The sequence below is a fragment of the Buteo buteo genome, chromosome 23 (genome assembly GCF_964188355.1).
Source record: "Buteo buteo chromosome 23, bButBut1.hap1.1, whole genome shotgun sequence".
Taxonomy (NCBI): domain Eukaryota; kingdom Metazoa; phylum Chordata; class Aves; order Accipitriformes; family Accipitridae; genus Buteo; species Buteo buteo.
Genome location: NC_134193.1, coordinates 22,497,695 through 22,509,842, shown reverse-complemented (window position 1 = coordinate 22,509,842; position 12,148 = coordinate 22,497,695). Strand labels below are relative to the sequence as shown.

Here is a 12,148-nt window from a genome sequence, read left to right as displayed (position 1 = left end):
GGGAATTTCATTCTCCCAGAAGAAGCAGAGTTGAAAGGAAGAAGAAGAGGGTATCAGAGACAGGTCTTCATATGGACTTCCTTTTGGCTCATCCTGCGTCTCAGCAGGTTTGTCTTATCCATCAGGCATGCACGAGAAAATAAGTCTAGTATCAAAGTGTGCGTTAAAAAGCACAGTTCAGCCATCACTGCTTTAAACAGAACTCAGAACTCAGTAATTGCACAGCTCTGGGAAGAGCTCGTTTTCCAGCACATTAACTGAGAGCATCACTGCACCAGGCGCGTCTAATCCTCTCCATCAGCTTGGCCTGCCATGTACCCTGTGCGGTTCCACCGGACTCTTGATCTTCAGGACAAGCCAGCCTGTCTCCAGCCAGCCAGCTGCTCTCTGCTGCCCGGGCAGCCAGCAAAGCCCCAAATCTGAATTCCCTGTGCAGGGACCAAGGCTGTGGTGGGTCAGCTCTGTCCTCACTGCCAGCACAGCTCCTCTGAGCCTGCCTCGGTACCAAGGGAAGATCAAATTCAGAGCAGGGCTAGTGGAGCTGTTTGTGCAGTAACCAGCTGCTTCCAAAAACACCCTTTTCCCACCTTCCCCAAACCATTCATGCCTGATACAAGGCTGGGACTCTAAGGAGTTTTTTTGCACTTGAATGACTTAATTACCAACCCATAATATATTACAGTTTCAGTGCTCTCACTGTGGTGACATTCAGTAAAAACACATCTCAATGCCAAGCAGTATGTATGAGGCCAGGAGTCCTGCATGTCTGTTGGGCTATATATCTTGGACCAATCCTTCTTTGTTGCAGGCAACTACCATAATTAACTAGGGCTTTCCATTTTTGTTGTATATACCTCATTAAAGGTCACTTGCTCATGAGTAACTTTCCCAAAGGAAATCTTCCCAGGAGAGTGCTCTACTCCAGCAGATAGAGGATGCCAGCATGCAAAGCAGGCAAAGAATTACAGATCCCTACTCTTACCATTACATTTACATTGTTATGTTTGGTTTTCCAGTGGAAATAAAAGCTCATAAATCTAGGGACTTGAACTGAAACAAGGCACCTGAGGCTGAAGTTCCAGAAGGCACAGATGGGCCCCACCAGCTTATCGGGCAGGTCCTGCAGGCAGAGAGGGAGAAGAAGAGATCACACAGCCATTCATGTACTGTATGCAGACTGATGCAGCTCACTCATTAGGCTGCAACAAGGTCTGTCAGCACAGGACTGTCGTGGTTTAACCCCAGCCAGCAACTAAGCACCACGCAGCCGCTCACTCACTCCCCCCCACCCAGTGGGATGGGGGAGAAAATCGGGAAAAGAAGTCAAATTCGTCGGTTGAGGTAAGAACGGTTTAATAGAACAGAAAAGAAGAAACTAATAATGATAATGATAACACTAATAAAATGACAACAGCAATAATAAAAGGATTGGAATGTACAAATGATGCACAGTGCAATTGCTCACCACCCTGCCGACAGATGCCCAGTTAGTCCCTGAGCTGCGATCCCCCCACCCCCACTCCCCCCAGTTTATATACTGGGCATGACGTCACATGGTATGGAATACCCTGTTGGCCACTTTGGGTCAGCTGCCCTGGCTGTGTCCTGTGCCAACTTCTCGTGCCCCTCCAGCTTTCTCGCTGGCTGGGCATGAGAAGCTGAAAAATCCTTGACTTTAGACTAAACATTACTCAGCAACAACCGAAACCATCAGTGTTATCAACATTCTTCTCATACTGAACTCAAAACATAGCACTGTACCAGCTACTAGGAAGACAGTTAACTCTATCCCAGCTGAAACCAGGACAAGGACAAACACATCCCCAGGGAAAAAGGAGTCAAGGTGAGAGACCTGGGCATGGGACTCCCTTAAGTCCAAGACCTCTGGAGGCCTTGAGCCAAGGCTGGGCACAGCCTGCCGGGTCCGGCTGCGCGATGCCGCTGGCAGGGGAGGTGGCTGGGCAGTACAGCCCCTTCTCGGGGTACCTGGACACGGTGCTGCAGGCGGTAGCGCACGGACGTGCTGATCTCCTGGTAGTCGCTGAGCAGAGCAGATGAGATCACAGCAGTGCCCACCGTGGTGCTCAGGTACCTGTCAGGGAAAGCATGCCGCTCACAGGCACAGGAACCACCAGACGTGCTCAGAAAACAGGATCTCACGTCATACAAGACAGCTGGAGAGATCCGGAGCCGCTTTTGGAGTGCTTCAGTGCCACCAGCAAAGGGCCTGGGCACGGGGCAGAAGGTACTTGAGACTACCTGGCCAACAGAAACCACCACCATTCCTCCCGTAACTGCAGGAGGTGATCGTACAGAGGAGGCACTGGAGCATCCTAAGTGGTTGCCAGCTGAGCAGCACCATGGCTGAGCCAAAGGTGCACCAGGAGCGGCGTGTGCGCCGGGATGTGCGGGCTGCCATCCCCACCTAGTGTTCAGCGAGCTCCCCGGAGAGCAGCAGGGCTCTGCCTTCCACCACTTCTGCGAGCCACCATCTGCAGAAGCACCCCGGCTCCAGCAGCTTCGGCCCCAGCCGGAGGGGACCCTGCAGCAGCCCCGCAGGCTCCGTCCCCAGCCACCCCCCAGCAGAGCAGATAACCTGGGGGAACCAGAGGCACGCACAAGGGACACCACAGGCAGCCCCGGCATGGAGCTCGGGCCCCTGCCTCCACAAAGCGCTGGTTCGGGAGCCCCTTTCCATTGTCCGATCTCCACCCGCATGTTGGAGAAAGCAGGGACAAGGACAAGCGGGATGGGATGGAGCAGGGTGGAGGTGACCCCAAAAGAGAGGCACCGAGAGACTCAACGCAGACTTGGAAATGAATTCTCCTGTGGTGCTAAGAGGGCAGCCCTGGGGTGCGGAGGGGCTTTTGTTTCACTCACTTCTGTCCTCCGTCAGAGGCAGGCATGTCCTGGAAGACAGCACTGCTGCCAGCGCCGGACAGGCAGCGCTGCAGGGAGCCGTAGCCAAACCACATGTTCTTCACCATGACTCTGCGGAGACCTGGAGGGACAGAGCATTGCAGGACGGGTGCAAGCCCACAGGGCAGCTCTGAGCAGCCCAGGCTTCAGCACCGCTGCCCTAATCTGGAGGTGTGATACCGGGGGTCCAGGGAACCCACAGCTCCAAGCTGTGTCTGTAGAGAGGCTGTAGATAATCTCTCCCCCACAGCCCATCTCCCTTTCGCCAGCGGCATCTCCTCCCCACATCTCTCCAGACTGCATGTGTGCAGGGTAAAGAGTTTGTGCCGTTAAGGAGGATGCTGCACAAGTGCCAAGGGGAGACCCAGGGCAGCCCAGGTGTCATAACCTACCTCTGGCTTTCAGTCTTTGCACTTCTTCTGTGGGAACTTCAATGAGGTCATGCCTGCCTTTCTCGGGGCTCTGGACCAGGTACGCCTGACTGCTCAGCTCCTGCCTGCTCAGCTCCAGCTTCCTGACCTCCATCCCTGTGGAGGGGTAAAATCAGGTACTGAACCAGGATTCAGTCTTCCTCCAGAGCTACTGCTACAGCAAAGTACAACAGGGACATTATAAGCCCAGCCAAGACCCGCAGCAGCAGACAGATCCCCTTCAGCGCAAACCATGTGCATCTGGGCCCAGTTTGTCTCCTGCACCCAAATGTTTCTTACAATCCCCTTACAACCCACAGTGTGAGAGATTCCCCCACACTGTAACACTTCTGCACAGAGAAAATGGGGAGAAGGCTGTAGGGCTAGCAAGGGATGAGCCAGAGGAGGAGAGGTGCCAGGAGTGGACTTGCACTGGGAACCAGATGGGATGACTAAGCGGCGTCCCAGTGAGATGCTCTCCCCCAGCTCTGCCCGTGCCACTCACCAACATTCCCATGCTGGATCGTGATCTTTGTCCTCCCTGCAGTCAGCAGTGGGGCTAAGTGTGACACCATTCTGTCGCAGAGCTCAACAACAGCCATAGGCCCTCTGATAACCTGCAAACACGGAGATAGCAATGGAAATCAGCACCTGCACTGCCAGCTCACACTTCCCACAGCTCACACAAGTTTTCTTAAATGCTTGGCCCTTGGCAGAAAAAGAGAAGTTGGGACTCAAGGCTTTTCCTTTGCTTTTCTTTGATTTCTTCACTAAAGGATGTTCCTGGTTCCTTCAGCAAGGAGATGAGACTGGCAATGAGGGAAACTTGCTGGTCTTTATAAAAAGCCATTAAACCAGCATGGAAATAAATAACTAAATAAGCTTCTGGAAAGAAAGTAGATTTTTAGATCTGACTCCTGATTTTTGCAAAGCTGTAGAACAGCTGCTTCCTCTCTTTCTGGAAAAGGTTTCACCCAGAAATAGACTCCACTGCTGGAAGGGTAGCAGGTGACTGGCCCCTTTACTCAAGGTCCTGCGTGTGTTGGGCAACACAAGTGCCACCCCTGCACTACACAAACTCAAACCCTTTCTCCTTCAGCAGATATATCTGCTGCACCAGCTACGCTGGGCCAGAGCTGGTTTTATGCCACTATTGAGAAGCTGTGAGTAATTGTGGCCACGGAGACCTAAGCAACTCTAAGCGATGAGGTAAACTCTGAACTATTCAGCATCCTTTCAACTCTGGAGGTCCCTGGCTTGGTTCCTGGAGCACTGGCCAGGCCAGACGCTGTTACACATTTCCCAAAGATGGGTGGAAAGTGCAGACCATACAACAGACACAAAAGACCCATGTGAGAAGGGAAGAAGCTAATGGAGAAAATCCTAACAGGGGTGGGATGATGTAAATCCCTCACGCAAAGCCTGACGGTGTTTTGAACAGCGTGGGGGCTGATGACAGATACCTCCTTGGCAGCCCACCCATGGAAAATAGAACAAACTATAAAGTGAAGGGCATTGCCCTGCCAGAGACAGCAGGATGTGGGAGCAAGGAATCTACAAAGCACCGGGAATCTGCAAACTGTGTGTAATCCTGTAAATCCAGCCTGACAAAGTGGAGAAGCTTGAAGAGAGCAGAGACAACCACTGGAGGGGTTTGCAAGGAAGGCACCACTTGACTGCACTTGTTTGCAGAAGAACTTGTTTGCATCTCCAACAAATGAGGCAACAGTAAGGCAGATGGCCCTTATCTGAGCTGGCAAAGGGGCTCCGTGCCCATGCTTGCAGCATTTTCACAAGCTCCAGAATACGGCCAGAAAGGCTACATGTGACCAGGCAAGGACAGGTCCTCAGCCTGCGGTCATACAGCAGGCCAAGAAGCTGCACACACAAGATGAACAGATGTGGCACACTGCGGCCAGACTGCTCGTGACACCGTTACCTGGCTGACTGATGACCACGTTTCAATATTCTGCTCTTCCAGGATTAACTCAGTCACTTCCACGTAATACTGCCCCAATTGCTCCAACATCTCCAGCTCCTCTCCCTCCTGGACTTCCACATCAGAAACTTGCTTTAGTAACTGAAGCACTGCAAGGAGGTCAGACGACTCCAGCACGGGTGTCTCTCCTTCCCTCAGAACAGTTGCCAAGACATCAAGAGCACCAAGAGCAACAGAGAGGTTCATGTCTTGGATGTTGCTTGTGAAGAAGTTCTCAGGAATCTGCCATGGAAAAGATGTTTTAGTTCAGTGCAGAGCCCTGCATGCCCTCGCTGGTGTGAGGACACGTGCCTGGCCACCCAGGCTTCTCTTAGGGGAAGGAGATCTGCCTTGACATTTTGAACTCTCTTGTCCAGCCTCTCAACCTCAGTGAGACGAATCAATCTGAAGCAACACTTTGCTTGTTTGATCACACTATGAGTTACAGCTGTGTTGGTCACACTCTCCGACAGCAGCTCAGAAAAGGCCACAGGCATAACTGCTGGCCTCAAACACCAGTAGGTGCCAGCAACTCCACCCCAACAGCTCCTGCCTGCTCCTGGTGTCAGATGCCAGCGCTGGGACTGCAGGACTCACCACAGTCCTCTCTGCAAGTGTGTTCACACGGCTGACAAGCGAATGGCTGGATTCCAGCTGAGCTTTTTTCAGTTGCCAGTATGCATCTGAGAATAAAACAAAAGCATAACCATTGCTGTGGTGTCTAGCAGCGTGGTAAATACACGCCATGTTCAAAGCCTGGGGAATGGTCCTCAGATGGTGGGTAAGTCTGTAGGACAGTCAGGGCAAGGAAACTTCACAGCTACATTTTATTTCTAGTACAAGATCCCACCTGCAGAGACAGTCTAACACTTCTTTTCTGCCTCCTCCCCATGTCCCCCTGGCCAACAAGTCTGGAGATGCCTGGATTGGAAGGCACTCTACAGCATTGCATCCAGAAGCCATGTAATGTGTACAACCACTGCTTAACTGGAGAATAGCAAAATAACCTGTCAGAGCGCATGCAACTGAAGCAAAAACACAGCTACAGCAGGTTTTGCACATGATCGCTTCAGAGCAGACACGAGGCCTTCCATCACTGGCCATCATCCTAGTGAGGACCTCCAGGAGTGAATGCCATGGAAGTAATGAATAAACAAATAACATGCTGTACCCTTTCTGTAGCGACAGATAAAAGGCAAAGACTGCAAACAAGATGTGTAACTGAATCCACTGCTGCCAACTTCAAAAACTCGGCATTCCTCAACAGGCCCTGTGGAAACACACACAAACAGAAGGCCCAGGTCCCCCAGAGACACGCCATCCCCAGCAAGTATCATGTTTCCTGCAAGCAATCCACAAACCCTGTTGAAGACAAAAGCTGTGGACTGCTCCTGGAGCAGCCCCAGAGCCAGAGCAGAGCAGGGACTGGGCTCAGAAATGGCTCCCGACCCACCCAGTAAATCCTCTCCAGCAGGAACTCGGAGGAGGTGGCAGTGCCAGGTCCTGAGTTCGTGATTTATCAGTAATGTCACGCCAGTCTGGCTGAGAGATTGAATCCCTCCTCCCAGCACAGCATCAAAGCACCGTGTGTGCAAATCCCAGGAAACAGCATCACTGACAAGTAAGCCATTTCTCTCAGTAGACGAGAAAGCCTGTAATTAGCCCAGGACATCTGAACAGCTGTCATTGCTAGGGTCATTGCAGGGGTCTTCAATGACCAAGGGTTTAGTCATGACTGTGTCTCTAAGTACGATTTGTAAACTGCCCAGCCCAGCTCAGGATGTGCTTCTGCTCTCCTTCCTGAAGGAGAAGCATCATTCCAGAAACTGCACCAAATTCCCTAAGGATGGGACTGGCTTCTCGGACTATCCCTGCATGCTGACCCCCCGCTGCAGAAGGGAGCTGAAGCAGCGAGGGTAATGAGACTTACCCGGGCAAAGGAACTGTGCAGTCACCTCCTGAACGGTGCTTTCAATCTCCAGAGCGTTTGAGCTCCACCCAAATACAAGGTCTTGCTCTACCACCCAGCACGACCGAACTTTCTCAATCTGTTCCGCACCGAGGACTTTCTGCCAGATGTGCAAGTCAGTGATGTTCCCACTGAAGGACTCTTTCTCCCTGAAGGTGCCCCCCAGGGAATCTTGATCCTGCCCAATTATGAAAGTGCCCTGGCCGTAGATGGCCTGGGGGGCAGACGGCCCCACAGCACACAAACCGCTGGCAGAGGCTCTCCTTTTACCGTCGGCATAGATGGCCCAGGTCCCATTTTCCTGCTGCCAGGTCACGCAGAAGTGATGCCACTGTCCATCAGCGCGGAACACGGGCAGGTATGGTGAATGGTGCCCGTGGACTATGAGAGCAAATCGAACAAAGCCTTCCTCGTCAACAAAGCCACGGAGCTGGAACTCATTAATAAAAGCCGGCACAGCATAGGAGAAGATGGTAGCAATCTCCTGGGTCCTGGTGTCCCACTGGAGGTGGGCGCAGGCTGTGACAGCAGGCAGTGCTGGGAAGTCGGAGAGCACCTTCACATATTTTGTGTCTGTTTTGTCTCTGAATACCAGTACTGGTACAATGTGGTCCCCTAGAAGGAGAAATTTCAGCCAACATAAAGGAAGAAGCACGGGCCAAAGCCTGATCATCTTCCATTGGGATGATGTATTGGGTCTGGCCTCCTACTCAAGCTAAGAACTCATGGACCAGGCAGGCAAGGACATCCTGTAAACATGCAGCAAGGCTTCTGCTTCCCCTGTACCTGGAGGGGATCAGGAAGGCAGGCAAGCTGAGATTGCATCATTTCAGCAAGTGTAATTTCCAGAAACTTAATTTTCTAGCAAATAGGATTGCAAACAATGAGTATGGAAGGAACAGCATGTTCCCAAGCATCCCATGCTACAGCAACCAAAAGCACAGTCAAATAAGACCTTTAGGCATCTGCCATGCGGTGCCTTGCTGCTGGGGAGCACGCGTTCTCCTGGTCCTGTCTCTAATACCATTGCTCTGCAGGACCCATGGGTCACAAATGGTGAGGCTGAGCAAAGCCAGACCTGCTTTACAGCAAGTTGGTCTAGGAGGACAGAGCAGAGGAGAAACTTTGCAACTCCCATCTGTTGCAATGCATTAAAAAATCTTGACAGTGACCAGCTGATGTGCTGGGATCACTGTTGTTCATGCTGCCAGTTCCAGCTTGTAACTAGAGGTCCTAGGTGTTACCACAGTGACAATGAAAAACAAGTGGTGACTTTTCTAGTCAGATTAATTTTTCAGAATGAAAAGTGAACATGTCTCCCAATAGTCCAAGCCCACTTATACTCACGTCTCCATTTTGGTTTGTGCAGGAAACCATCCCTTTCATTTAGCCAGACAGAACCTCTGATGCTGTGGGACTGCAGCAGTTTGCTAAAGGAAGCTCGCTCACTGTCTTGGGGTTCAAAAAGCAACTGGGAAAAGCGTTGTTCGCAGTATCTGTCTGCATGCCACCAGTCCAAAGCAGTGGCCACATATTCATACATGTGTCTTGAGGTCTCAATCGTGACAGGAGCAAAACCTGGAGAAAGACACATGCAACGTGGAGAAACAGAAAGCCTCTCTGACCCACTTTTGTGCCATGTACACTACAGGGTCATTCTCTTGCGGCATCCCCAAGCATTTACAAATACTGCCTGGTGCACCCTGGAGAAGCTGAAGGCAGGAGCTCATTTCCGTATCCAGCCCTCTGGATGTTCAGTGGGCACAGCGTGACAGGAAAGTCCAGCCTATATTGGACCTAAAATGAGGGACATCTGTGACTCCACTCACAAACTGAATCGCTGGCCTAGGGCTGGAGCTGGGCACACTTCTGTGGGACACATAAAACCATGCTGAGCTCAGTCCGAAGAAAAAGCTCACTGTGGTACGCCTAGGGATTGCCCTCAGGGTAGCTTGTTCAAAGCAGTTATGTACAACCAAATTTTCTCATTTCATTCCAATTTCCCAGCTCCTACCAGCTCCTGCATTTGCAGATGCAATTTGCAAGAGCAAAATAATCTGTTTTGTTTGCAGCAGCACAAAGACTAGCAGCTGAGCAGTACTTAACTGATTTTGGACAGTAATTTCACAGTTAGCCAAGCAAACACTTAGCTATACAAATATAATTTCAGGCACAAAACAGGGTATCAGAAAAAGTTTCTTTACCTTTGTTTCTGCCACTGGACACCTTTTTATGTGTTGTTTCTCTATGCTGAATATTGCTTGTAAAAACATACAGCAGTGCTGATAAAAACACTAACCTTTAGAAGACTGATTCTTGGCAAGGGCTGCAAAGGCAAAGAGACTCCTGGCCAGAGTACTGACCTGTTGGAGAGGATGTTTTGTAACGTTCATATAAAGCATTAATATTATCTCAAATACTCAAATTATAAAAATTACTGTAAAACTCACCAGAAGGCTGAAAAACCAAGAATCAAGTCTCGAATCTCTCCTAAACATGCTGACCAGCTGGAAAGCTTTCACCTTTTGCTAGAATAAACAAAATATTACTAGGGATGCATTACAGAGACAGAAGCATTCTGCAGAAACTTTGCTCTCAGACAAGGCTGCTTTCCTCTGAAAGTCTTGATTCAAAAAAGAGAAAATGACTCTATCTGAAATACCTGTCCTGGGTAGTATCCTATCAAAATAATTCTCAGCTCTTCTTAAAGAACTCAAGGTCTCAGTTTAACATTTGTTTCCAGGATACAGAATAATTAATCATAAAACATATACAGATGTGTGATATTAATAGACAGGCAAGTTAGCAGAGCCTCTTTATCTGCATTAACTAAATAAAAAAGCCATCATAAATTGCATCGTTAAACATTATCACATCACTGGCAGCTTTTCTCATTTCTTTTAAAGCCCGCAGGAATACAGCACCAGAACAGATCCTGCAGACCAGTAAATCCAGCCTCCATGAGCAGTGCCTGAACACGCAGCTCAGTAACACAACCATCCCGGAGAGCTGCCCAAAATCAGGACTCGGCCGCTGAGCCCCCGCTGCACCAGCTCTGGGCCGGTGGAGGGAAAGCCTGAGCGCATGGCTGTAGAAAATCTCGTAAAGTTGTAGATATGGGTATGTAAAGATACAAACATGGAAACTGGCAATGTGCTCTCCAATGCAAACAAGTCCTAAAGCTGTCTCTCGGCACCGACACTGCCAGCCGTGAGTAATCTCTTTGCTCTCAATGGGACTCTCCTGTGTGCACAGCAAAAGCACACATTTAAGCACTTCGCTGCTAAGGGACTAAGGAGATCAGTTCTGAAGCCCGGACTCTAAATATGTTCACCAACAGTCTTCCAAAGTTCAGCAGTGACTTTATAAGCAGCACACAGCTCCAAGCCCTCCAGGGAGAAGTGCGTTTGGCTCTGCGCTCCTCTGATGGGTGAGCGACGGGAGCCACGGGCAGCTGCCCGTGGAAGCCCCTGGAGATGCTACCACGGGAAATCTGGAACACCGGCTTGGCATGAAAAATAGGGCAGCGGGGGGGGGGTTACCAGGGATCCGGCCGGCAGCGGGGGTCTAACGCCGCACTGGGGAGCCCGGGGGAAGCGGGGTACCCCCGGCACACCCGCCGGCAGGACAAGCCCGAGGTGCCGGGCTGGCCGCGGGACCCGCCTCGGCCCGGGGGGGCCGGGGGGGTCGGCAGCGACGGGGCCGAAGGACAGCGGGCTCCCGCGGCGGGTCCGCTCCGCGCCCCGCGCCCCGCTCCGCGCCCCGCGGCCCCGCGCTCCGCCCCGCGCCCCGCGCCCCGCCGCCGGCCGGCAGCACGCCCGGCCTCCCCCGTGCCGGGCTCCGCGCGGCTCCGCGGTTCCCCCCCGCCGCCAGCACCGGGTCCGTCTGGCCCCCGCAGCCGCGCGGCACCGAGACGGGCAGCGGCCCCGCGGGGACGGGGCTCGGCGGCCGGTACCCCCCCCCCGGCCCGCATCCCACCCCCCTCCCGGGACGGCTCCGCCGGCGCACCCGGGTCCCCACCGCCTCAGCCCCGCTAACGGCAAAGCGCTCGCAAATCCTCCCCGCTCCGCAACCTGTGCTAGCAGCGCGGGGGATCTCCTTCCTCCCGGGCGGTCACTTCTCCGTGGAAGTCCCCGGTAAAGCTTCCCGGGAAAACTGGCACGTGGTCTTGGCAGAAAAACCAGGCGGGGGCGGGGGGGGGCAGCTGGCAGGGATGCTCACAGCGGCAGGAGTCTCACACCGGCGTGCCCAGCAGCGCAGGTGAAGAAGGTCAGCTCTAGAGATGTCCAGGAGGACAAACGAAAGACCCGGGCTCGCGCGATGAGCAGGGGCAGGGCTGAAAATCAGAGTCAGACCTGCGGAAGCTCCAGCGCATCCCTGGTGCGATTTCCTCGCGGAGCGCCTTTAGCCTTCCAGCGTTTCCTCAAGCCTGGGCCCGCGGCAGCTCCGGGGAGGACGTGAGGGCTGGAGGGCCCAGGCCACCTCCATGGGCCGGCAGCGCTCCCCGCCTCGCAGGACAGAGCTGCTTTTTTGGTTAGTGCCCGCTACAGCAGCAGGCACACAGCTCCCGCTCCTCCCCTCCAAGCGAATGCTTGAATCACACCATGGATTCACGGGCAACTGGCTTTTGTTCTTGGGAGTCTTCGTCCGGGAATGAAGGCAATTATCACATCCCAGCGCCTCTGCTCGCTGCAGTAAATCTCTCACAGAAGAATGGACCTTGGAGGCAGCTGCTCCGGGCTGCTTAGTCACTGCTGCCAGTTGGGAAACGGCCTGGCACTCACGGACAGCACGGCACAGAGGGCCAAAGGCTGGCAAAGCAGCATGGCAGCACCGGGAGAGGGCTCTGCTGCCTGCTGTGGTTTGGCCAAA

General features: G+C 52.7%; 1 protein-coding gene across 1 annotated transcript in view; it reads right to left on the bottom strand.

Moving 5' to 3' along the window:
• Positions 1-9,774, bottom strand: part of ADGRD2 (adhesion G protein-coupled receptor D2) — a 28,215-nt gene extending 18,441 nt beyond the window's left edge. Inside the window, exons 1-12 of the mRNA XM_075054848.1 lie at positions 9,727-9,774; positions 9,576-9,639; positions 8,624-8,854; positions 7,238-7,891; positions 6,479-6,577; positions 5,905-5,990; positions 5,269-5,550; positions 3,835-3,946; positions 3,312-3,446; positions 2,881-3,001; positions 1,987-2,092; positions 1,065-1,120 (exon numbers count right to left, since the gene is read on the bottom strand). Coding sequence (XP_074910949.1) covers positions 1,065-1,120; positions 1,987-2,092; positions 2,881-3,001; positions 3,312-3,446; positions 3,835-3,946; positions 5,269-5,550; positions 5,905-5,990; positions 6,479-6,577; positions 7,238-7,891; positions 8,624-8,854; positions 9,576-9,639; positions 9,727-9,774 — 1,994 coding nt within the window. The remainder of the gene's footprint in view (positions 1-1,064; positions 1,121-1,986; positions 2,093-2,880; positions 3,002-3,311; positions 3,447-3,834; positions 3,947-5,268; positions 5,551-5,904; positions 5,991-6,478; positions 6,578-7,237; positions 7,892-8,623; positions 8,855-9,575; positions 9,640-9,726) is intronic.
• Positions 9,775-12,148: the final 2,374 nt, after the last annotated feature.